General features: G+C 46.9%; 1 protein-coding gene across 1 annotated transcript in view; it reads right to left on the reverse strand.

The window, feature by feature from the left end:
• Window positions 1-26,321, reverse strand: part of ATP8B3 (ATPase phospholipid transporting 8B3) — a 159,366-nt gene that overhangs the window by 65,236 nt on the left and 67,809 nt on the right. The window contains exons 7-11 of the mRNA XM_075328462.1: window positions 25,702-25,772; window positions 25,413-25,495; window positions 21,770-21,928; window positions 8,340-8,428; window positions 3,544-3,737 (exon numbers count right to left, since the gene is read on the reverse strand). Coding sequence (XP_075184577.1) covers window positions 3,544-3,737; window positions 8,340-8,428; window positions 21,770-21,928; window positions 25,413-25,495; window positions 25,702-25,772 — 596 coding nt within the window. The remainder of the gene's footprint in view (window positions 1-3,543; window positions 3,738-8,339; window positions 8,429-21,769; window positions 21,929-25,412; window positions 25,496-25,701; window positions 25,773-26,321) is intronic.

Genomic DNA, 26,321 nt, shown 5'->3' on the forward strand with positions numbered 1-26,321 from the left:
ACATTGCAAACCAGGAGGGCAGTTTAATACTCTTTTCTTAATTGTGCTTCTGCAGAAATATCCTATTGGACAAACCGTCAGTAGATATGGTTTCCAGTAGCATCTCTATGCTGATGACACCCAAATGTACACATCATCTACTGACATCACCCCTGCATTCCTATAAAATACCATGGATTGTCTGTTTGTTGTCTCTAACATCATGTCCTCCCTCTGCCTAAAACTGAACTTCTCTTGTCCTTCACGATAAGAGCAGTGAGGCTCTGGAACTCTCTTCCTGAGGAAGTGGTGATGGCCAACTCACTGAATAAATTTAAAGGGCAGGTCTCGCGTTTTTTTTTATTTTTGTCTTAATAATAGTGATTGTGAAATCAAGTATTTTTAATACAAAAATAAAATCACTGCTTATTTAGTTTTTATTTAATTCTAGTTTTACTGAAGGCACTGGGGGCTGCCATGTTGGATTCGCTGTGTGTAACGACAGCTAGTCACCTCCTTTATGGCAGCCCCTGTGCATAGAGAACAGTGGTCGGGATCCGACCCCATAGACTAACAGAGTAGGCGTCTGCTGTGACCTGGACGCGCCCCCTGGGCTGTCCAGATCACAGCAGAGGGAGGAGATCAGCGCCATCTGGAGCTTCCCCCCTGTCACCTGCCAGGATGGGTGAGTATCGATACGCAGCGTCAACCTGACTACTGGAGTAATCTCCAGTAATGCCAGTCCTGGCTGCCAGAGCTCCAGCGGGCAGTCTGAACTGTACCGCGAGCACCGAGTGATTGATTCCCCGGCGATTGCGGTGCAGTTCATGACAGCTGCAGACATCCCGGGCTGATCTCCTTTGCTCTCACCTGAACTCCGGAGATCAGCACGGCCTGTCTGCAGCTGTTATGAACTGCACCACAATCGCCGGGGAATCAATCACTCGGCGCTCGCAGTACAGTTCTGCAACCTCTGAGATCAGTCTAGGCTGCAGGCGAGAGCTCCATAGCCAGTCCGAAGCTACCGATACGCTACTCCCCCCGCCACCGTCGCTGCTCCCCAGCCCCCACCGCTTCGCCCCCCGCCACCAACAACTGCCCCCCACCACTGGCGCTGCCCCCTCTCCCCTACTTGTGTGTCCTCACCCCTGGCCTCTCTTCCTAGCAGCTCAGTGAGGCAGCGTGGTATCCTGTATATCTCCCTGCTTGTGTCAGTCTGCAGAGCGTTGCTCCTCTTGACACATACACAGGAATAGCCTGCAGAGCGTCGCTCCTGAGACATGATATAGGAGGAACAACGCTCTGCAAGCTATATATCCCTATGTATGTGTGGTTTCCACTCACTGACAGCAAGCACAGATGATGGGGAATGTTTCCACTTATTCTTTTGGAAACACCCAGATTGGGAGGTGGGGTGTGACATTACACACAGGAGGGCAGACTCCACCCACTTTACTGCAGCTGTAATGTGAGCTATTTCTAAAGTAGGATTTCTGTAGGATTTCAGCAGCTGCTCCCCCTAGTGTTTAAGAGTGAAAAATATCCAACTTTTAATTTTTTTTTTATATTTTTCTCAATTAAAAACAAATAATAATATGTACACATAACATTAAAACATTAATACTTTATATTTTTACAGTTATTGAAAAAAAAAATTCTGACAACACTTTCCCTTTAAGAGAGGAATGGATGCTTTTCTTGATAGCAACAGTATAGAAGGTTATGAATAACATAACATTACAGGTAGATAGTTGACCCAGCTTAGGAGTCGGGAAATAATTTTTTTCCCTATGAAGAAAATTGGCTTCTACTCTGTGGGTGTTTGCCTTCCACAGGTTCAACACTGCAGAACAGCGGCACTAAAAATAGGCTGAACTAGATGGACATAAGGTCTTCCTTCAGCCTTAGAAACTATGTTACTATCTTACTCCCTCTCCTAACCTTCCAATATTACCATTTCCGTGTGTGAGTCTACCATTACTCCCCAGCAGAACACCCACTGTCTTGGGGTCATATTTGACTCCGATCTCTCTTAACTCTCCTTCGCTACCTACATCCAATGACTCGCTCGCTCATGTCACCTACACCTCAAAAACATCTTGACAACCGATCACACTACCCATTGCTATTTTTACATGATGCCCCCATTAGGAAAGGAGGTTCAAGAAAGAAGAAGTGGACTTTACAGCATCCAAACCTTCCATCTGCAATACGTCCAGTACCACATACAGAAGAACTGCCGATTCCAACAGCACAAGAAACATTTTCAGTTGAGTCAAGTGAGGAAGAAGAGGGCGCTTGGTGTCATGAAGCATCTTCCTCTCACGACCCAGACTTTCTGTCAGCAACATCAACTGAACCGCACCTTATAACACATAGTGAAGTGAACAATCTTGTTAGAGATTTAGATCTGCCCAAAAGTCAGGGTGAGCTCTTATGTTTCGGCTACAGCAGTGGCATCTCCTAAGGTTCCGGCTACAACAGTAGCATCTCCTAAGGTGTCAGCTACAACAGTGGCATCTCCTAAGGTGTCGGCTACAACAGTGGCATCTCCTAAGGTGTCGGCTACAACAGTGGCATCTCCTAAGGTTCCGGCTACAACAGTGGCATCTCCTAAGGTGTCAGCTACAACAGTGGCATCTCCTAAGGTGTCACCTACAACAGTGGCATCTCCTAAGGTGTCACCTACAACAGTGGCATCTCCTAAGGTTCCGGCTACAGCAGTGGCATCTCCCAAAGTTCTGGCTACAGCAGAGGTATCTCATAAATTCCGGCTACAGCAGTGATATCTCCAAAGGTTGCGGCTACATCGGTGGCATCTCCTAAGGTGTCAGCCATAACAGTGGCATCTCCTAAGGTTCCAACTACAACAGTGGCATCTCCTAAGGTTCCGGTTACAGCAGTGGCATCTCCCAAGGTTCTGGCTACAGCAGAGGTATCTCCTAAGGTTACAGCTACAGCAGTGATATCTCCTACGATTGCGGCTACATCGGTGGCATCTTCTAAGGTTCCAGCTACAACAATAACATCTCCTAAGGTTTCGGCTACAGCAGTTGCATCTTCTAAGGTTCTGGCTACAGCAGTGGCATCCCCTAGCCGGTGATGCTCAGATTTCTTTGTTAGGCAACTGGACTAAAGATCTTGTCCAATACAATGTAATTCATAGACAGTAGACTGGTGACAGGTTCCCTTTACCTGCAGCCTATATTTTCCTAATTCGACACTGATAGATGTTCCTTCAGAAAAGATAAAAACTGCAAAGAGCTAGAATCTAATAAATGCCCACAGGAGATTTAATAATGAGACAATATAAAATAATGAAATATTACTAAAATTATAATGTGGGGTAATGGTGCATGAATATATGATCTTCAGATACTTTCATTACATATTCAGTTAGTAATTATGAATACTACGCTTGCAGAATGAATATAAAAGTGTGATTATTACATAATTAAATTTCAATTACAATTCCATGACTTTTTTTTTAGGAAACTCAGGTAGGTGCAACATATTTATGTGTAATTTATACAGTTGTATTCTAACGTTTCTGAAAATCCTTACGTGATATACATGGACATTGGCACAATGGTGCTCATCAGTATTGTGTAACCCCAGAAAACTAGGAAGGCGCTGTAAGCTGAAGTTGTTTCTCCAGGTAAATTTGGTATATAACTGTGTTTTTCTTGGAACCACTTTGTCCAAAAACCTGAAGCGATAGCCAACGACAGAGTAAAAGTAATCAAAATCCCAAATACCTACAAATTAAATGAAAAGAGTTAATATCTAAAGAACATAAATATTACAACATAATTTCATGGCGTCATATGTTTTTACAAATGTGTGTATGCCTGTATGGTAAAACATAAAATTATATAAAATATTACACTGTAAAAAAAAAAAATAAAAAAAAAAATAGAACAATAAAACAAAAGCTTCTAATATATAAATTAAAAACTCCAAAATTCTCAAGGTTCATTGTTTAGAAAACTATTAATAAACCTTATTGATAATGTCACAGGTGTGTCACGGCTGACAGACAGTCATGTGATTTCTGACAATAGAAGGTCACAGCATTTGGCTGGGCAAACTGCTCCCTGATGTTCTATTATTCCTGCCATCAGTATTCATTGTTATAGGTAGCTTTCCTTCTGAATTTTCATCTCTTTCCCTTTAGGACCGAGCAGAGCTCTCCTTCCATCCAGCTGCTAATTATCAGTATTCTCCATGTGCTTAAATACTCCCATCTTCCCTGGACTGGTGCTGGTGACATTTTCAGTTCATTCAAGCTCTGATGGCAAGGAGGAGGCTTGTATTCATCTCATTGCTGAAGCTTTGCTGAACTTCTATCTGTGTCATCTAATGATAAGTAGTTCATGCATCTATCGGGCGGCACGGTGGCTCAGTGGTTAGCACTGCAGTCTTGCAGCGCTGGGGTCCTGGGTTCAAATCCCACCAAGGACACCATATGCAAGGAGTTTGTATGTTCTCCCCGTGTTTGCGTCGGTTTCCGCCGGGTTCACCGATTTCCTCCCACACTCGAAAGACATACAGATAGGGACTCTAGATTGTGAGCCCCAATGGGGACAGTGTTGCCAATGTATGTAAAGCGCTGTGGAATTAATAGCGCTATATAAATGAATTTAATTATTATTATTATGCATTTTCCCCCTGTGTGTCCTCCCTATGTCTTCTCTAATGTTTAGTGGGGTTGACGAAGAGCTCATCCCACCCATTCCCTATTTAGGGTCCAACACTAGGAATACTTCGGATCAGGTATCCTGCTCGGCGCATAGGTGAAGAACCTATCTAGGGTAGTGAGGGACACCAGGAACCAGCCGTACGTATGGTCAGGGGTCACCATCTCCTCCTTCCCTAGACACAGGGTTTCCCTTTCCTTTTGTGGCACACTTGATACTTCCCCACACCTAGAGTGAAAAATGCCAAGGTATGTAAGTGAGGATATTTATGTGTGTGGCGCTCATACTAATCGTGAATAAATAGAAACATTTGGAAATTTTTTGTTTGCATTTTCATCACCATTTGTACATTATTATTACTCCTGAAAAACCAAAAAACTGAGCTGTGACAATTGTTCAATAAACATGCAACATTACAAGCATGTGAATTGCAGCCTCAAGACTAGAAAAAAACCAAGGAGAAAATTGTAGAAAAAATACCCTGACTATAAATAAATAAATTGCAAGTGCTTAATAAACAGGGTACTTAGTATATACATTTTTGCAAAAAGGTAAGAAGCTGTCTCACCTCGTCACGGTGTACCCATCTGAGACAGTCCCTAACCTACTAAAGTTAAAAACATATTCTGTACCTGACTAGTGTCATGTCAAAACTTCAATATGGATGGTAAAGTGGTTAGCTGGGTCCCAGATTAAATACACAGCAAAAAGTGAGAAGCAGGTAATTGTTCAGCCTCAGTATCAGGAGGGCTGCACCCCCAACTTGCCTTAAAGCAAGATAACAGACAAAAAAACCAAAAAACTGAGCTGTGACAATTGTAATAATAATAATAATTATTATTACTCCTGAAGAAGGAGATGGTTATATCTCTGAAATGCGTAGACTTATGAAAATAAAGGGATTTATTTAAAATCTTCTGGATTCTGTGGTTTTAGCGCGGCTTACACCCGTATTCCTCTCCCTGTTTATGATACTATCAACTTTCGGGGCCGCTGCTGACCACCACCGTTACTTGTGCAAAAAGGAGTTGTGACTGGCACAACCCCACCAAGGCAGTGCGTTTTCAGCACTAGACAAAAACACTATTTTTGCACTTTTATTCCACAGTTACATCATGCTCCGGGGCAGATGGTCGTAGCAGCAAAGATGGTTCTGCTCCCTACAGGTGGAGCGGGCAACGGGAAGGATAATGAGGGGAGTAGTGGCCGTCGGTGCCGAAGCACGGGGCGGCAGCACCGGCAATCAAAAGTCTGAGTCAGTGGCTGCGGTTCCAGGTGTTTTACTCACAGTTGTTTAGATTGCCTGGAAGATACTGGTCACCACCGTGATGGGCCCCAGTCGATCCCGGTGCCGTTAGAGGTCAGCCCTTTCTGCTTGCGCCTTTAGATCTGGATCCTCATGGCCTGTAGCTACTTGGGGACCCTGGTTCTTGATTTGTTGTCTCCCGTCCTGTATACAGGTGCCGCAGGTCCACGGTGAGGCCTGAATTAAGCTCTCCCCTCGGCGACCATATTGAGTCCTTTGTCCCACCAGAGCCACCGGTAAAACCCGTCTGCTCCTTTCCTCTCCTGCTGGAGAACCCCAACTGAAATGTCCACTCCTAATGTCCCCTGGTGGCTGCTCCTTCCCCAGGTCTCTGTCACTAGTGGGTGGCGGCCCCCCATGTTTGGTGACCGCCTTAAAACCCGACCCTAGCCCGGTCCCCATTGGGGAGGGCGATCTGGTTTTGTGTATGAGTTTGTGTGTTGTGAAACCGGTACTGACCTCCTCTGGATCCAGGATAATTACCGCACCTTACGTGAGGTACAGTACCCTGTGGTGACTGAAGCCTCAGGGGCTCCACATATACAATATACTTAACCCAGGATAAATATCAATGAGCTAATAACCTGCACTAAATAAATGAATCGTATTAATATATCTAGGACCCAAGTCTGATTGTTTTGTACCTGTCTGTGGAAGGCTATGTAAACACAATGCACAGCCCAGAAAGGAGAACTACGTAGCTATATGTACAAAGCCATTACACAAAGCCCATGATAAAAACAATGAAAACAATCATGACATACCTTGCAGTAAGTAAATGAATAGTAAAAGTGCATGTAAATAATATCTGGTACTTCATTGACATTATTTTAATAAAAAAAAAAGTGTAAAAGCCATCCCACCGCATTAAGGTGTACTCAATCGGGTTGGTCCTATCTCTAAATGATTGATCTCTCCAAGTGCCAGCAAGCCTTAAATTGAGGGCATTTGTGTAGAAAGGGGGCTGCTGCCCACCATGTACATGTAACATGTTTTGTAGACTGTTAAATATTATTAGATGTATATGTTTGTCCCAATGGCTACTATCTAGGGGAAAGTTGATTCTAGATTAGATGTTAGATAAGATAGGCTTCAGGTAGTGGAAGGGGGAAGTGGCAGATAGCAGGAAAGAGAACAGGAGGGAAGGCTCCAGGGGAGACCAAAGGAGAATAGAGTTCAAGTGTGAGAAGACTTGGTCTCTGTGCTAAAAACCCTGAGGTAACCTCGAGAGGTCTGGTAGAGCCTACAGCTCACCCCCAACAGGCTTAGAGAGTCGTCCGGCTAGACAGCCATTGGGGCCCAGGATCGAATGAAGGTGAACAGAGTTAGAGGGAAGGAGACACAGACCCCAGAGCTTGAAAACGAAATCCAACATAGTGGGGGGGACAGGTTGAGGAAGAGTAAGCCATATGGAGAGGAAGGAAGGAAAGGAAGGCCATGTCTGTCATAATGGTGTGAAGAATAAAAGTGAATGATTCTGGTTGGCCAAGTGAACTCTGTTGTTGAGTTAATAGCTGTACACGGTGGTGACTTACAGCGGGTGATGGACACCAGACTGAAGAAACCAGTATGTGTGATGCACCACACCCGAAGTCACATCCACACACAGAGTCTCCTTGGTGAAAGAGTGCGGCACCTATGTAGCCCGGGGCCGGCACCTTCCTTCATTTGCTAATTGTTTTTTTCCTGGGTTTTGCCTGTTAATGGCCAAAGAATGAATGTGCACCTAAACATAGCTCTAATACCAACAAGTGTGCTGACCATTATTTTCGGATTTGCTTTAGTTGTTTTTACTTTGTACAAATCGGTATGTGACTCCCATTTTTGGGCTGTGCATTGTGTTTATATAGCTTAGGCCAGAGTTCCACTTGTGTATGACTCATACGCATCACTTCTGACAGGAGTGGGTCGGCTGCATGTATTTCTATGCAGCTGAGATGAGTGTGTCCTGAGAGCGTCAGGCCGTGCCGGGTGATGCGATGCGAGACTGGCCCGAGTCATACGCAAGTGGAACTCTGGCTTTATGGTCATGCTTGGGTTCTGCTCTGCTCCCATCTATTGAGGCATGTTATCACTTAGAGAGGTGAATCATTTAGAGATAGGACCATCCTGATTGGGGTACACCTTGTTGCGGTGGGATGACTTTTATGCTTTTTTGAACAAAATAGTGTCAACTAAGTACCCTATGTTATTTACATATATTACAATGCATTTATTTTCTTACTGCAGGGTAAATTTTCTCTTTGTTTTTACTCTGGGTTTCATTTGTTAATGGCCACGGAGTGTATATACTGTAATATAATATGTATAATTGATATGCCAATTCCATAGAGTTATATACTGTAAATACTTACGATGGCAACTATATAATTCATCATGACATCCAATTTCGTTTTCTTTACTTTGAATTTTCCACAATTCTTCATTATTTTGGAGTCAAATCCTTCCCATAAAAAAAATGAAAATGATTGAAGGCATAAAACTTTACAATGTTTATGTTATTCTCATATAATAAAATAACTTTAGTAGTCACCAGAAATAAATTAAGCAAAAAAATTGGGCACCCTTTTCTAAGTACAAATTCTTCAAAGAACCTTTAACCCGCTAATGATCTGATTTGTGTTATTTTCCATGTCAATAACTTTGATACATAACATGGAGAAGTTAGATCACCCCTCTTGCGTCCTAATAATTCACTCTGGGCGCAGGACCTCGGCATTGCCAGATGCCGAAAATCCAAATTCAAAGTAGGTGACCCTGCCCTAAAGCCCGCTACATACGCTTCAATATATCTCATAATCCGTCGTTGGGGTCAAGTTGTAAGTGACGCACATCCGGCATCGTTTGTGAGGTATCTGCGTGTGACATCTACGTGCGATCAGGATTGAACGCAAAACCGTTGATCGCAAACACATCGTATCTTTCTCTAGAATTGAGCGTTTTGTTGCACGAACCTAGTCAATTGTAACGTGTGACATCCCTCATACGATTTTGGTGTCTGAGGCTATGTGCGCAGGTGTGCGCTCTGCACCGCAGCTTAAAAAAGGTCCGCTTCAGAGCGCAGCTGAAAAGCTGCGTTCTGAAGCGCCTCACAATGTCTGTCATTCACTAATCTCTGTCAGTCGGTCACTATCTCTGTCCCTCACTCTCTGTCCATGTGTTACGAACCGGCGCCGTCATAGCCGCAAGCAGCCTGCTGCAGTTCCTGTTGCGCCCAGGCGCCGGCTGCCGTTCTTGGCCGTGCCTCGGGTCGTCCAGTTGGCTGTTCCTTCCACCACGTCTAAGTGTGGAGAGGCGGCTAGTGCGCATGCGTGCGCCGATTTACCCCAGCCAGAGTTTAAGCCCGGTGTTTTGCCTAGTGAGCATGCTCAGCCTGTTTGTGTTATGTCTGAGACTAAGTCCTCAGTTCAGGCTACTGAGCATGCTCAGGCACTTAGTGCATCAGAGACTAGGTCCAGTAAGGACCTCACTGAGCATGTCCGTGAGGTGGCAGGTCCTGATAGGGCAGAGGGTGTCAGGTGTCCTGATGACGTGGCAACTCCGGACTGGCTCACAGAGGCCCGCCCCTATGATCTGGCACCTCAGTATTGGTCGTCAGACGATGACTGGTGAAGTGTTTGGGGCGTGGCTGCCATGAGGTCATCAATGACGTGGCGGTTCCAGATAGGTCACATGTGACGTCACTGATGACATGGCACTCTGCTATTGGACCTTGGTGGTTCCACCCTGGGTTTGGGGCGGACCCAGGTTATAAAAGGGGCTGGAGACAACATGGAGGTGCGCAGTCTTCACATTTGCTCAGTCAGAGCACACCTCCATGTTAGAGCCTCATTGCGGCATAAGCCTATGTTGGGAAGCGGTAGGTAGGGTTAGGCGAACGGTGCCTGTCACGCCAAGATTCGTGGCTCGGCACATCAGGGTCAGGCGCCGTGCTTCCCTCCTGCCGTTCCAGTCTTGCTATAGCAGCCCAGTGGCGTTAACTGGGCTGCGGCTGCTGTGCTTCCTGTCCGATTGTGCCCCCTACGCACACGGACAACGCACCTGCTGCGCCACCTGTCTGATTGTGCCCCCTACACGCACGGACAGCGTACTCCAGGACCCCTGTGGAGTTAACAGGGTGTTCCTTATTTTCCTCGGCTTCCCGGTCAACGCTACTGGTGTACCCATCTGGCCTGACGTGTCCTACACACACGTGGCCAGTCGAGAGGTGGCCAGAAACGCTAATCGGAGGACCGCTCGGCCTGACGTGTCCTACACACGTGGCCGACAGGGCGCTTTCGTGGCGGTCTTCCGGTCAACGCTACCTGGTTACCACCCGGCCTGACGTGTTTCCTGCACACGTGGTTGGTGTAGCGCTAGGTGCACCAAAACGCTAATCGGGTTGTCGTCCGGTCTGACGTGTCCCAACACACGTGACCGGTTCCCAGAGTTCCTGGGTTATCTCAGAGCCATCCAGCTCTATAGTCTCCGCCTAACCCTCAGGTGCCAGCAGCTCCATTGTCATCTGGAGCACGGTGGGCCCCGACTGGCGATTAGGATATATACCCCCTGGTCCTAATCTTCCGGTCCCCCCGTAACAGTAAGACTGCGCCAGGGTCTGGCTGGCATGGCGGAGATGGAGCAGCTACGTCAGTTCATGCTGCAGCTTGATGCCAGAGTGAGGTCTCTGGAGAAGTCTGCTCTTGCTGCTGATATGGATGATGTGGTGACTCAAGCGGCTGCAATGGTGTCAGTCACCAAGCCTACTCCAACCCTCCCTCACCTCTCGCTGCCCAACAAGTTTACGGGGAACAGCAAGGCATGTAGGGGATTCGTGAACCAGTGCTCAGTCCATCTAGAGTTGTTGGCTGCACGGTTTCCTACAGAGAGGTCGAAGGTGGGGTTTATCATCTCCTTGCTCTCTGATAGAGCAGTGGAGTGGGCTACACCTTTGTGGGAGAGGAATGACCCCATAGTACAGGACTCTAAGGAGTTTTTGCAGTCCTTGCGACAAGTGTTCCTGGGGCCTCAGGTCACTCACGACTCGGCCCTACAGCTACTGACTTTGGAGCAGGGGCGTACCTCCTCAAGTCAATATGCTGTGAGTTTCAGGACACTTGCTGCAGAACTGGGGTGGTCAGAGAGGACTCTCATTCCACTGTTCTGGAGGGGATTAGCCTCGCACGTGAAGGACGCATTAGCGTCGCGTGAGGTACCAACTACCCTTGAGGGCCTCATGACTCTGGCTACCCGCATTGACCTGCGGACCTCCGAACGTCAGCTGGAGCGCAGGTCAGAGGGTCGTTCAGCCACTGTAGTGGTCTCTCCTACTGCACCTCCCTTAGAGGACATCTCTGTCCCTATGGACATCTCTAGGGTTGGTGTTGCTAGGTCTTCGAGTCGCAAGGGCATTTCCTGTTTCGCTTGTGGGCAGTATGGTCATTATGCCAACCGTTGCCCAAAGCGTCAGGATAAGCGACCACGATTGGTGACCATAGCTGGAGGTAGACTGGACTCTGCGTCATCCATTAGGGTGACGTTTCCCGCGTCCATTTCCTTTAAGGGGTCAACATGGTCCACAAGGGCAAGTGTGGACACAGGTGCTGGGGATAGTTTCATCTCCTCCTCTTTTGCCCGGCGGCATGCCATCCCGCTGGTGCAAATGCCAAGGCCAGTGATAGTCCATGTGGTGGATGGGTCCTTGTTGCCCAAGGTAATTCACCAGCGGACAGTGCCCATTACCCTTGCCATGTCATCTGGGCATAGGGAGACCATTTCATTTCTGGTTCTCCCTAAGGGTGCAGATGATATTCTGCTGGGTATTCCTTGGTTGAAGCGGCATTCCCCACATATCGACTGGTTGTCTGGGGTGATTACGCGGTGGAGCGAGTCTTGTAGCTCCCACTGCATGTCTCCATCTTCCGCCCGTCGCTCAGTGGTATCTGTGGCGACTATAGACCATTCGAGTGGGAGGGCCGCTAGAGGGGGGGGTACTGTTACGAACCGGCGCCGCCATAGCCGCAAGCAGCCTGCTGCAGTTCCTGTTGCGCCCAGGCGCCGGCTGCCGTTCTTGGCCGTGCCTCGGGTCGTCCAGTTGGCTGTTCCTTCCACCACGTCTAAGTGTGGAGAGGCGGCTAGTGCGCATGCGTGCGCCGATTTACCCCAGCCAGAGTTTAAGCCCGGTGTTTTGCCTAGTGAGCATGCTCAGCCTGTTTGTGTTATGTCTGAGACTAAGTCCTCAGTTCAGGCTACTGAGCATGCTCAGGCACTTAGTGCATCAGAGACTAGGTCCAGTAAGGACCTCACTGAGCATGTCCGTGAGGTGGCAGGTCCTGATAGGGCAGAGGGTGTCAGGTGTCCTGATGACGTGGCAACTCCGGACTGGCTCACAGAGGCCCGCCCCTATGATCTGGCACCTCAGTATTGGTCGTCAGACGATGACTGGTGAAGTGTTTGGGGCGTGGCTGCCATGAGGTCATCAATGACGTGGCGGTTCCAGATAGGTCACATGTGACGTCACTGATGACATGGCACTCTGCTATTGGACCTTGGTGGTTCCACCCTGGGTTTGGGGCGGACCCAGGTTATAAAAGGGGCTGGAGACAACATGGAGGTGCGCAGTCTTCACATTTGCTCAGTCAGAGCACACCTCCATGTTAGAGCCTCATTGCGGCATAAGCCTATGTTGGGAAGCGGTAGGTAGGGTTAGGCGAACGGTGCCTGTCACGCCAAGATTCGTGGCTCGGCACATCAGGGTCAGGCGCCGTGCTTCCCTCCTGCCGTTCCAGTCTTGCTATAGCAGCCCAGTGGCGTTAACTGGGCTGCGGCTGCTGTGCTTCCTGTCCGATTGTGCCCCCTACGCACACGGACAACGCACCTGCTGCGCCACCTGTCTGATTGTGTCCCCTACGCACACGGACAACGCACCTGCTGCGCCACCTGTCCGGTTGTGCCCCCTACACGCACGGACAGCGTACTCCAGGACCCCTGTGGAGTTAACAGGGTGTTCCTTATTTTCCTCGGCTTCCCGGTCAACGCTACTGGTGTACCCATCTGGCCTGACGTGTCCTACACACACGTGGCCAGTCGAGAGGTGGCCAGAAACGCTAATCGGAGGACCGCTCGGCCTGACGTGTCCTACACACGTGGCCGACAGGGCGCTTTCGTGGCGGTCTTCCGGTCAACGCTACCTGGTTACCACCCGGCCTGACGTGTTTCCTGCACACGTGGTTGGTGTAGCGCTAGGTGCACCAAAACGCTAATCGGGTTGTCGTCCGGTCTGACGTGTCCCAACACACGTGACCGGTTCCCAGAGTTCCTGGGTTATCTCAGAGCCATCCAGCTCTATAGTCTCCGCCTAACCCTCAGGTGCCAGCAGCTCCATTGTCATCTGGAGCACGGTGGGCCCCGACTGGCGATTAGGATATATACCCCCTGGTCCTAATCTTCCGGTCCCCCCGTAACACCATGTCAGTCTATCCCCCTCTCTCATATACTCACCGATCCCCGATCCCCGGTGCTGCACGGTGTTCACACTGCTCCGGCGGCTTTTACTGTTTTGAAAAAGCCGGCCGCCCATTAAACAATCTCGTATTCCCTGCTATCCCCGCCCACCGGCGCCTGTGATTGGTTACAGTGAGACACGCCCCCACGCTGAGTGACAGGTGTCACACTGCACCCAATCACAGCAGCCGGTGGGCGTGTCTATACTGTGTAGTGAAATAAATAATTAAATAATGAAAAAAAACGGCGTGCGGTTCCCCCCAATTTTAAAACCAGCCAGATAAAGCCATACGGCTGAAGGCTGGTATTCTCAGGATGGGGAGCTCCACGTTATGGGGAGCCCCCCAGCCTAACAATATCAGCCAACAGCCGCCCAGAATTGCCGCATACATTAGATGCGACAGTTCTGGGACTGTACCCGGCTCTTCCAGATTTGCCCTGGTGCGTTGGCAAATCGGGGTAATAAGGAGTTATTGGCAGCCCATAGCTGCCAATAAGTCCTAGATTAATCATGTCAGGCGTCTATGAGACACCCTCCATGATTAATCTGTAAATTACAGTAAATAAACACACACACGCCCGAAAAAATCCTTTATTAGAAATAAAAAACACAAACATATACCCTTGTTAACTACTTTAATCAGCCCCAAAAAGCCCTCCATGTCCGGCGGAATCCAGGATGCTCCAGCGTCGCTTCCAGCGCTGCTGCATGGAGGTGACCGGAGCTGCAGAATACACCGCCGCTCCGGTCACCTCCACGCAGGTAATGAAGACAGCCGCGCGATCAGCTGCTGTCACTGAGGTTACCCGCTGTCACTGGATCCAGCGGTGGCCGCGGGTAACCTCAGTGACAGCTCAGCTGATCGCGCTACTCACCTCAGTTGCTGCGTGGAGGTGATAGGAGCGGCGGTGAGTAGCGCGATCAGCTGAGCTGTCACTGAGGTTACCCGCGGCCACCGCTGGATCCAGTGACAGCGGGTAACCTCAGTGACAGCTCAGCTGATCGCGCGGCTGTGTTCATTAGCTGTGTGGAGGTGACCGGAGCGGCGGTGTGTGCTGCAGCTCCGGTCACCTCCATGCAGCAGCGCTGGAAGCGACGCTGGAGCATCCTGGATTATGCCGGACATGGAGGGCTTTTTGGGGCTGATTAAAGTGGTGAACCAGGGTATATGTTTGTGTTTTTTATTTCTAATAAAGGATTTTTTCGGGCGTGTGTGTGTTTATTTACTGTAATGTACAGATTAATCATGGAGGGTGTCTCATAGACGCCTGACATGATTAATCTAGGACTTATTGGCAGCTATGGGCTGCCAATAACTCCTTATTACCCCGATTTGCCAACGCACCAGGGCAAATCGGGAAGAGCCGGGTACAGTCCAAGAACTGTCGCATATAATGTATGCGGCAATTCTGGGCGGCTGTTGGCTGATATTGTTAGGCTGGGGGGCTCCCCATAACGTGGAGCTCCCCATCCTGAGAATACCAGCCTTCAGCCGTATGGCTTTATCTGGCTGGTATTAAAATTGGGGGGACCGCACGCCGTTTTTTTTCATTATTTAATTATTTATTTCACTACACAGTATAGACACGCCCACCGGCTGCTGTGATTGGGTGCAGTGTGACACCTGTCACTCAGAGTGGGGGCGTGTCTCACTGTAACCAATCATAGGCGCCGGTGGGCGGGGAAAGAAGGGAATACAAAATTGTTTAATGGGCGGCCGGCTTTTTCAAAACAGTAAAAGCCGCCGGAGCAGTGTGAACGCCGTGCAGCACCGGGGATCGGGGATTGGTGAGTATATGAGAGAGGGCTGCTAACTTCAGTAATTTAGGAGATTAGCGGTCACCGGTGAGCCCTTCACAGGTGACCGCTAATCAGGGCGCGACACAGACAGAGCCGCAGCATGACAATGAAGTCGGGTTAAGTTCACCCGAGTTCTTTCTGACAGTGCGGCTCTGTCTGTGTCTGCTGTCATCTGCCATTCAGCTCTGCTACATGGCTGTCTGTGGCTGCTGTTAGCGGCCATGTAGCAGAGCTGAACGGCAGATGACATAGTAAAAACGCATCCCTACACAGTACACACGCTTGGCAAGTCAATAACTAAAAAAAAAAAAAAGGTGCCCAATGCATACGTCACAGAACACATGATCTAAAGGATCGCACATAAAATTGATCAATTTAACATAGACTACTAACGCACGTGTGACAGCAAATGAACGACCAACGTGCAATCTCATAAGATCCCGTATGCAACCTGGGCGTGTCACATCGCAAATGCGATTGTACAACTAATTGCAACGTGTAAAGTGGGCTTAAGGGTTACTTTGCACACTATGACATCGCAGGTGCGATGTCGGTGGGGTCAAATCGAAAGTGACACACATCCGATGTCGCTATCGACATCGTAGTGTGTAAATCGTTTTTGATACGATTAACGAGCGCAAAAGCGTCGAAATCGTATCATCGGTGTAGCGTCGGTCATTTCCATAATTTCGGAAGGACCGATGTTACGATGATGTTCCTCGTCCCTGCGGCAGCACACATCGCTGTGTGAGAAGCCGCAGGAGCAAGGAACATCACCTTACCTGCGGCCCGGCTGCAATGAGGAAGGAAGGAGGTGGGCGGGATGTTTACATCCCGCTCATCTCCGCCCCTCCGCTTCTATTGGCTGCCTGCCGTGAGATGTCGTTGTGACGCCGCACGACCCGCCCCCTTAGGAAGGAGGCGGGACGCCGGCCAGAGCGATGTCGCAGGGCAGGTAAAAGCATGTGAAGCTGCCGTAGCGATAATGTTCGCTACGGCAGCTATCACAAGATATCGCAGCTGCGACGGGGGCGGGGACTATCACGCTCGGCATCGCTACCATCGGCTTGCGATGTCGTAGTGTGCAAAGTGCCCCAAGTGTATGATAAAATTTAATTCTATATTTCACATCATTAAAATGCAGAATAGTAACAGTTCAGACATGTTTTAAATGCATCAGTCATTATTATTCAATATATAACTCTACAAATGCAAATTATAGGGAATCTGTGAACAAGATTTCACAACCTAAACCATTTATATGTGAATGTAGCTGTTTCAAAATAAATCCAGCAATACCTTAATCTGGACAGTTCGTTCTTCCATTCCTGAGAAATCAGCTTTTGAATTGATTTGGATATAAAGGCCCTGTCACACACAGAGATAAAACTGCGGCAGATCTGTGGTTGCAGTAAAATTGTGGACAATCAGTGCCATGTTTGTGGCTGTGTACAAATGGAACAATATGTCCATGATTTCACTGCAACCACAGATCTGCCAAAGATTTATCTCTGTGTGTGACGGGGCCTTTAGGCTGTACATCTGAAGCCTCTGTCACTCCAGCTCTATTTTTCTCCTCCTGCTTGACTGACAGCACCATTGCTTGGAGTCACACTGTTTAAAGGCTTTCATTCAAGCAGGAGGAGGTGCTGGGCAGTGAACTATTTTGATAGTTTTGGCATTTCTGAACTTGGCAATACCAAATATGTGAATTAAAAAAAAATGTATTATTTTCAATAGTACAATTTGAACTTTTGTGAGTTTTTTAACATTTGTTTCATATTTTTAAAAACATTTTTCCCCCCAGTTTGTATTGTTTTTACTAGTTCCCTTAGGGGAATGGCAGCTGCGATCTGCTGATCGCTTGTGCTGTACAGAGCAGAGCAACAGCCTCAGCATCAGCGCCACTCTGTACAGTAAGAATATTGACTTCCTATAAACACCGGTCCTCAGCCGGCATTCACAGGAAGTTCCAGAAGTCATCAGCTGCCCCCCCCCCTGGCTGTCATGACAGCCCATCGGTGCCCTGCAATCACATCTCGGGGCCGGAGATTGACAACTAGGATTTAACTAGTTAACAGGTGTGGGTGGATCTCCAATCCACCTGTGCCTGTTAGAAGATCATGTCAGCTGATCAGATCAGCTGACATGTGCAGGGAAAGGTGCGGGCTCAGCATGTGAGCCTGCATCAAAGGCTTGGAGATGACATAGTCCCAACATAGTCGAGTCCTATGACAGTAAGGGGTTAAATTTATTTATTGAGATAGATCGGACTGTTCTGGGAACATTGATACCAAATACAGTGCCTACAAGTAGTATTCAACCCCCTGCAGCTTTAGCAGGTTTACACATTCGGAATTAACTTGGCATTGTGACATTTGGACTGTAGAACAGCCTGGAAGTGTGAAATGCACTGCAGCAAAAAAGAATGTTATTTCTTTTTATTATTTTTTTTTAAATTGTGAAAAGTTTATTCAGAGGGTCATTTATTATTCAACCCCTCAAACCACCAGAATTCTGTTTGGTTCCCCTAAAGTATTAAGAAGTATTTCAGGCACAAAGAACAATGAGCTTCACATGTTTGGATTAATTATCTCTTTTTCCAGCCTTTTCTGACTAATTAAGACCCTCCCCAAACTTGTGAACAGCACTCATACTTGGTCAACATGGGAAAGACAAAGGAGCATTCCAAGGCCATCAGAGACAAGATCGTGGAGGGTCACAAGACTGGCAAGGGGTACAAAACCCTTTCCAAGGAGTTGGGCCTACCTGTCTCTACTGTTGGGAGCATCATCCGGAAGTGGAAGGCTTATGGAACTACTGTTAGCCTTCCATGGCCTGGACAGCCTTTGAAAGTTTCCTCCCGTGCCGAGGCCAGGCTTGTCCGAAGAGTCAAGGCTAACCCAAGGACAACAAGGAAGGAGCTCCGGGAAGATCTCATGGCAGTGGGGACATTGGTTTCAGTCAATACCATAAGTAACGTACTCCACCGCAATGGTCTCCGTTCCAGACGAGCCCGTAAGGTGCCTTTACTTTCAAAGCGTCATGTCAAGGCTCGTCTACAGTTTGCTCATGATCACTTGGAGGACTCTGAGACAGACTGGTTCAAGGTTCTCTGGTCTGATGAGACCAAGATCGAGATCACGACACGTGACGTTTGGAGACTGGATGGTACTGCATACGACCCCAAGAATACCATCCCTACAGTCAAGCATGGTGGTGGCAGCATCATGCTGTGGGGCTGTTTCTCAGCCAAGGGGCCTGGCTATCTGGTTCGCATCCATGGGAAGATGGATAGCACGGCCTACCTGGAGATTTTGGCCAAGAACCTCCGCTCCTCCATCAAGGATCTTAAGATGGGTCGTCATTTCCTCTTCCAACAAGACAACGACCCAAAGCACACAGCCAAGAAAACCAAGGCCTGGTTCAAGAGGGAAAAAATCAAGGTGTTGCAGTGGCCTAGTCAGTTTCCTGACCTTAACCCAATTGAAAACTTGTGGAAGGAGCTCAAGATTAAAGTCCACATGAGACACCCAAAGAACCTAGATAACTTGGAGAAGATCTGCATGGAGGAGTGGGCCAAGATAACTCCAGAGACCTGTGCCGGCCTGATCAGGTCTTATAAAAGACGATTATTAGCTGTAATTGCAAACAAGGGTTATTCCACAAAATATTAAACCTAGGGGTTGAATAATAATTGACCCACACTTTTAGGTTGAAAATTTATTAAAATTTAACTGAGCAACATAACTTGTTGGTTTGTAAGATTTATGCATCTGTTAATAAATCCTGCTCTTGTTTGAAGTTTGCAGGCTCTAACTTATTTGCATCTTATCAAACCTGCTAAATCTGCAGGGGGTTGAATACTACTTGTAGGCACTGTATGTGTATTTTTTATTTTTCAGCTGTCTTTATTGTTAACTGTGAAAAAAAGTGGGTGATTCAAATTTTTATATCTTATGGGACTTGAACCTGCGAGCGTCTGACGCTTACATACAGTAATACCACAGTATTGCTGTAAGTAAAAATCACTGTCTTCTATGACACTCAGCCACATACTGGATGTCACAGAAGTGATCACATGACAGGCAGGGGAGGAAATGTTCCCAGCCATCAGTTACTTGTGATCACATCACTGGGGAGCTAATGCCCACCCAAACTAAATTCCAGGCCAGATCAAAGCGCTTAAATGCCTCTGTTCTCCATTGACAGTGGCATTTAAGAGGTTAACCGCAGCGATCGATGGGCTTGCTGATTGCTGCTGTTAACTGTAGCTGACATCTGCCCTTTGGAGAAGGCTCAGAAGCAGAGCCCGCTTGACCAAGTCCCTAACATGCTCCATCATATTCATATATTCATCATGGCGTTAGGGGATTAAAGAGAACCTGACATCTGATACATGCTGCTTAATTGATGGGCAGCATTTATCAGGTACTGAGTCTATAATTTCAGCCAGGTATGTTTGACTCTGACTCGCTGCGGAAGTTCTGAGAAATATATATTTTTAATAGCCACCAGTGACAAAGCCATTAGTCGGCGAGGTAGGTCCCTTGCAGCTCCTCCCCGCCCGCTGTCCTGGATTGACAGGTCTTCCTACATGCCTGTAGGAAGAGACTTGTAAGTCACTGACAGTGGGCATGAAGAAGCCACCGGGGACTCACCTGAACGAGTAGTCTCCATGCCGCTTGGTCCAAGGTGGCTATTAGGCCCTGTGCACACACTGCAGTTTTTGACTTTTGATGCAGTTTTGTTTTTAATTTGTATCAAACTCTGCATGCCTCTCCTGAAGCCGGCAAAGTCTATGGGATTCTAGATTTGCTGTGCACACGGTGCATTTTTTTCCGTGCGGTTTTGGTGCAGATTTTGATGCAGAAAAAATCAGGTTTAGGAATGTATTTTTCACCTATTGACTTCAATTCATTGACTTTCTTGATGGCTTAAAAAAATGCACCAAAACCGCATCCGGTATTGATGTGTTTTTTTGCCACAGCATGCAGATATGGTGCAGAAAATGTCTGCACTAAATATGCAGGATGTGCACATAGCCTTAAAAGTATGTTGTTCTCCTAAATGCTGCAGCGCTTCAGAGTCAAACATACCTGGCTCAGATCATACATTCAGTACCTAATAAATGAGCAAAATGTATCAGCTGCCAGGTTCTCTTTTAATCGGGCTTTACACACAACGACATCGCTAACGAGATATTCGTTGGGGTCACAGAATTCGTGACGCGCCTCCGGCCTCATTAGCGACGTCGTTGCATGTGAAACGCAGGAACGACCATTAACGATCAAAATTACTTACCTAATCGTTGATCGTTGACACGTTGTTGCTTTCCCGATTATCATTGTTGTTGCAGGACGCAGGTTGTTCGTCGTTCCTGCGGCAGCACACATTGCTATGTGTGACACCACAGGAACGAGGAACATCACCGTACCTGCGGCCGCCCGCATGAGGAAGGAAGAAGGTGGGCGGGATGTTCGGCCCGCTCATCTCCGCCCCTCCGCTTCTATTGGGCGGCCGCTTAGTAATGCTGCTGTGACGCCGAACTAACCGCCCCCTTAGAAAGGAGGCGGTTCGCCGGCCACAGCGACGTTGCTAGGCAAGTAAGTATGTGTGACGGGTATAAGTGATGTTGTGCGCCACGGGCAGCGATTTGCCCATGACGCACAACCGACGGGGGCGGGTGCTTTCACCAGCAACATCGCTAGCGATGTCGCTGTGTGTAAAGCCCGCTTTAGTTGCTCTTATGTACTACTTGACTTAAAGGGGTTGTCCACTATTAAGACAACCCCTTTTGATTCTACATTTCCCTCGTCCCTCCGTAAAATAATAAAACCTATCTTCACCTCCCTTACCAGCGCCGTCCAGCGGTTCCCGGGGCTCACGTGACAGTGTGACGTCACGCGAACCCTGCATCCAATCAGCACCAGCTTCCTTCTCCCCGCCTTCGGACCCAATGAGTTAATCAACAGGAAGTGAGTGCAGTGGCTGTGCTCACTTCCTGTTGATTGCTCGTTGCTTCCTGTTGATATTGCTCCTTGATATTGATAATAATAACAATATTTGTTGGCCTAATGCATATTGATCTGTATGTATTGCAACAACTATTGTTTGTCTAATATGATGTGATTTTATGTCTGCATGCATATTGTTCAGATGTTAACAAAGTTTAAAAAAAAGGTCCTCATTCACAGACAGGATGTTCCTCCTCCTTCCCCCAGTGTGTGTATTCTAGTGTGGAGCTGGAAGCTGAAGGTCACAGCAGATTTTTCTCTCTCCCTCTCAGGAACCAGACTGATCCTATTCTCATGTTGTAAGCTGGATGTTCTTAATTCTCAATAAATTAATATTCTCTGTTGCTCACTGTGGACATCACGCTGATAAACCCGCTGCTAACAATATTCCTGCTTGATAATGATATTGATATGCTATAAGCTTTTTGTTGATATTAACCAAATTTACTAATGTGTTATATATTGTATTTAATCACGTACATACCAGCATAAATGACCAGTCCATAACAGTATTTAGTGTTCCGGATTTTACACCCCCTTAGGAGGATACAATCATTATCCAACGAGTATTTCTCGTCCTTCCATTCCAGTGTTCCTATGAAAGAATGCATGTTGCTATTGGCTTCCTCACAAATGACTCTCCCTAAATGCAAATAAAAAAAATTATAAGAAAAAAAAAAAAGACCAGTGTGTAATTACACCATATAATTGTCCAAAATAAAAAAAAACTGATGACTGTTCATATTGGCAATAAACAAAATCAGGAGGTCTGTATTCAGTGGCGTAGAAACTGCTTTTCCCGCCCGGGGCAGTTGTCAAATTTGCCGCCCCCCTCCGTTGGCCGTCGATACCTGGCTCTTAGTGTGCATGGAAAAAAGACAGTGACATAGGTGTCCATATCCCCAGGCATATTTCCCAGAACAATCCTGCAAAACAATTAAGAGGACCAGTCTTATATTATATAAGATCGGTCCTCTTAATTGTTTTGCAGGATTACTATAAAGGGGGTGTTACACACTAGCGATGTCGCTGGTGAAAACACCCGCCCCAGTCGTTTGTGCGTCATGGGCAAATCGCTGCCGCTCGGGCAAATCGCGGAGGGGCGGAGATGAGCGGGACATAACATCCCGCCCACCTCCTTCCTTCCGCATTGGCAGCGGCCGCAGGAAGGATGTTGTTTGTCGTTCCCGGGGTGTCACACGTAATGATGTGTGCTGCCTCGGGAACGACAAACAACCAGCGTGCTCAAAAATCAACGATTTTTTTGAAAAGGAACGACGTGTCAACGATGGACGATTTGGTGAGTATTTTCCATCGTTAAAGGCTAAAATCACATACCCTGGTCGTACCAGAGCTCATGTATATGCAGGGAGCAGTGATTAAGATGTCCAAGTCCCGCATGTTTCCGTGTTTCAAAGCCTCACTATGCTGTCATGTCCACTATTCCCTGTTCACTACCTGGTGGTTTAAATGTGCCGCGTCCGGATGTCTAAAGAATGCCCGGCGCTCGGGGCGGAAGTGTAACGCCGTCCAGGCTCCACCTTTCTTCCCAGCCGGAGATGCCTAATGAAAAAGGCTCAGGGCGGCACTAGTATGACAGGTATCAGTGGAACGCAAAATTCCATTCCACCGCCAGATTCCTCCTGTCCTTCCATCCAGAAGTGACCTATCATGGAGTGCATCCTGTGCAGACAGATATTCCTTCCTCCCCCGGAAATAGCGTATTATGGACCGCATACATGCGTTCCGCCCACAACATGATGTCATCTTTTCCATCTGGAAGTGACATATTGAAAGGCACATTCTGCGCTCTATTATTATTTAAAGGACAATACCCTATTCTTCACACACACACACACACACACACACACACACACACACACACACACACACACACACACACACACACACACACACACACACACACACACACACACACACACACACACAGTATCTATTAATAGGTTTTATATTTGCAGGGATCATGTTTGCATTTATCTAAAAACAAAAGTTACTCAAATCCTACGTATTTATTAATCAACAATTATTATTTCTTCTATGTTTTTCTATTGTTTATTTTTTTACCCCCAAAATGCCGCCCCGTCTGTATTTGGATCGAGGGAAAGTTTCTGCTATTTCAAACTGGCCACAATCCATGGGTCTCAAAAATGTGACTTTTTAAAATTTTAGATTATTTTGTCCCATTAGTGGATTTTAACCTGCGTCCCTTTGATTGCTTGTTCTATATACTGTAATAGTATAAATGGAGTACCAAGACGATAGACATGGGAGCCTTCAGCCCCAGCTACAATGGTACCATCAGTACCTAACAATGCATCACCCCTCTATTTAAATTTAATATATATTCATATTTACTTGTATAGCGCTATGAATTCCACAGCGCTAAATATCAGTTATTGACAGTAGCATCTGAACGGTTAATAAAATTAGCTTGGCTCTGGCTACTGCTGTTACAGACAGATGCCAATCAAATAGTACTTAAAAGTCTGTGCATTTATCAAAGATCTTTAAAACCATTAATTCATTGATCGGTGAATTTAATAAATCCCCACTGATGTAAAAATGCATTAAACAGTTTCTAATTTACTGCAAATTTACTTTGTTATCATAGCAAAATCCGTGGTGTAAACGTTCTGCAATTATGAACATAGTCTACGAGAAGTTATGCACGGGCTATGCAAAGGGAATATAAAAAGCCCAAATGTAATAATTATTAATTGCAGAGGGACACATTAAAGGGAATCTGTCTCCAGGTTTTTGCTCCCGCATCTGAGAGCAGCATAATGTGGAGACAGAGACTCTCATTCCAGCAATGTGTCACTTACTGGGCTGCGTGCTGTCATTTTGATAATATTAATGTTTTCTCAAGCATTGATTTGAATGGGGAGCTCTATAACCCCGCCCACACCTCGGATTGACAGCTTTCTGCTCATATTCAGTGTACACAGAAAGGTTGGGGGCCGGGTTATACAGAGCTACCTGCAGCACGCCAAGGAGTCCTGTAATGATAATCTACTGCTGATTAATCAGTGTTTTTATCAAAATTACAATAAGCAGCCCAGTAAGTGAGACATCACTGGAATCGGGGTCTCTGCCTTTACATTATCCTGTTATCAGAGTAGGTGACAAAACCCGGTGACAGTTTCCCTTTAATGCACTGCTATTAAAGATAATGTTACATTCTTGATACTTATATATGAATAATCCACACAGTCATATTTTAGATAAATGGTCTATACAGTGGATCCTTGGTTAACGAGAACAATCCGTTCTGGGACTGTGCTTGTTAATCAAGTTACTCATTCAGCAAAGCAAGATTTCCCATAGGATATCATTGCAATGCAGACAATTCCTTCCACAACTTTTTAAATGTCCCATCCTGGTCCCCTATTGTGCCATTCCACACATGCACAAACACACACAAACATACATATAATGCTCACCTTACCTTCCGTTCCTTCGCCGGCTTCGTGGAACTTGCAGTTTGCCCGTACACGCTGTGTATTGGGTAACCATCGCGACCGATGCCAGAGTTTCCGCTCCCAGCGCGCTGACGTCAAAGGCAGGAGCTGCTTGACTCTGATTGGCCAGCGTGCTGCCTTTGAGAAGAGGCTGACAGGGGAAGATCCTGCCTCGTCGATACAGGATGTGTATTGGCAAGCCTCGCGACGAGGGAGGACCTTCCCCTGTCAACCTCTACTCAAAGGCAGCACGCTGGCCAATCAGAGTCAAGCGGCTCCTGCCTTTGATGTCAGCGCACCGGGAGCAGAAGCACCGGCATCCGTCGCAATGGTTACAAAAATACACAGCCCGTACTGGTGAACTACAAGTTCCATGAGGCCAGCGAGGGAACGGAAGGTAAGGTGAGCATAATATGTGTGCGTGCGTGCCTGCGTGTTTGTCTGTTTGTGTGTTTGTGCGTGCTTGTGTGTGTTTGTGTGGACTGCAAGAGCGGGTTAGAGTGCGGTGGATGTACGGAACCGGAAGTGTGTGCGGTGAGTATTTTGCTCGTAGACGAGTTACAAATTTACAGCAAGCTTTGCTCGTTAAGCAAAATACTAGGTTACTCGTTAAGCAAGGTTCCACTGTATATCAACGTTACTCACCATTAAATGCTGCCAGGGCTTCCGTAGTGCAGAGTTGATTATGCGTAACCATTAATGCTTGTTTAAACTTGAGATTTGTTTCCCTACGAGAGCAGAAGAAACCATGAAATATTTATTTGTCAGATATTTTTGGACAGCTCTCACGGCAAAAGTTTGATTGATTGCATTATTATTATACTTCTTAAATTGCCTTGTATTATTATTAAATTGTATTACTGAGATCCCAAAGAAAATAGGTAAAGGAGTACAGCCGCTTTATGCACGCAATACAAATGTAAGAAATCCTTACCCATCTATATCTGCTGTCTCCACATAACACAGGCTGTTTGGTTCAGAGGTATACAGCAAAAACATATCTGCCTATAGAATAAAATATTGAAAATTGAATTACTTAGTTGCATAGATAAAAAATATCTAAGTTCTCCTAAGATCTATATACAGTATAGATTAAAATACAGCAAAAATGCATAAATGAAACATAGATGACAATCAAAGTATACAATTTTGTCAACTTATATGGTGTTTCCTTGGCCATTATATAGCAAAAACATCAGCAACTTACCTGCGATGGCCAAAGATCTGGGGCACATTTCCAAGACATCTTCACGGACCTCAAAGCCACTTTGACTTGTATTGGCGTTAATACAAAGGTAGTATAAAGAGGTAAAGACCGGATGTCGTTGTGGCCACTGTAGTATGTTCTAAGGAAACACTGGCTACTCGTCCAATGTACGCCAAGGTGTTTGTCACTGTGCCGCCCCAGCGCAGACTGGGCTGCTTGGATCTGGGGTGGTCGTGGCTCAAGGGGTCCGGACCAGGGCCCGGCACTCGCTCCGATCCTTGAAAGGGGATTATTTACAGGGGAGACGTTCGTAAAGCCACCTGCGGGTTGCGGTTATGGGAGTACCG

Source organism: Anomaloglossus baeobatrachus, chromosome 11, assembly GCF_048569485.1.
Source record: "Anomaloglossus baeobatrachus isolate aAnoBae1 chromosome 11, aAnoBae1.hap1, whole genome shotgun sequence".
NCBI classification, from domain to species: Eukaryota; Metazoa; Chordata; class Amphibia; order Anura; family Aromobatidae; genus Anomaloglossus; species Anomaloglossus baeobatrachus.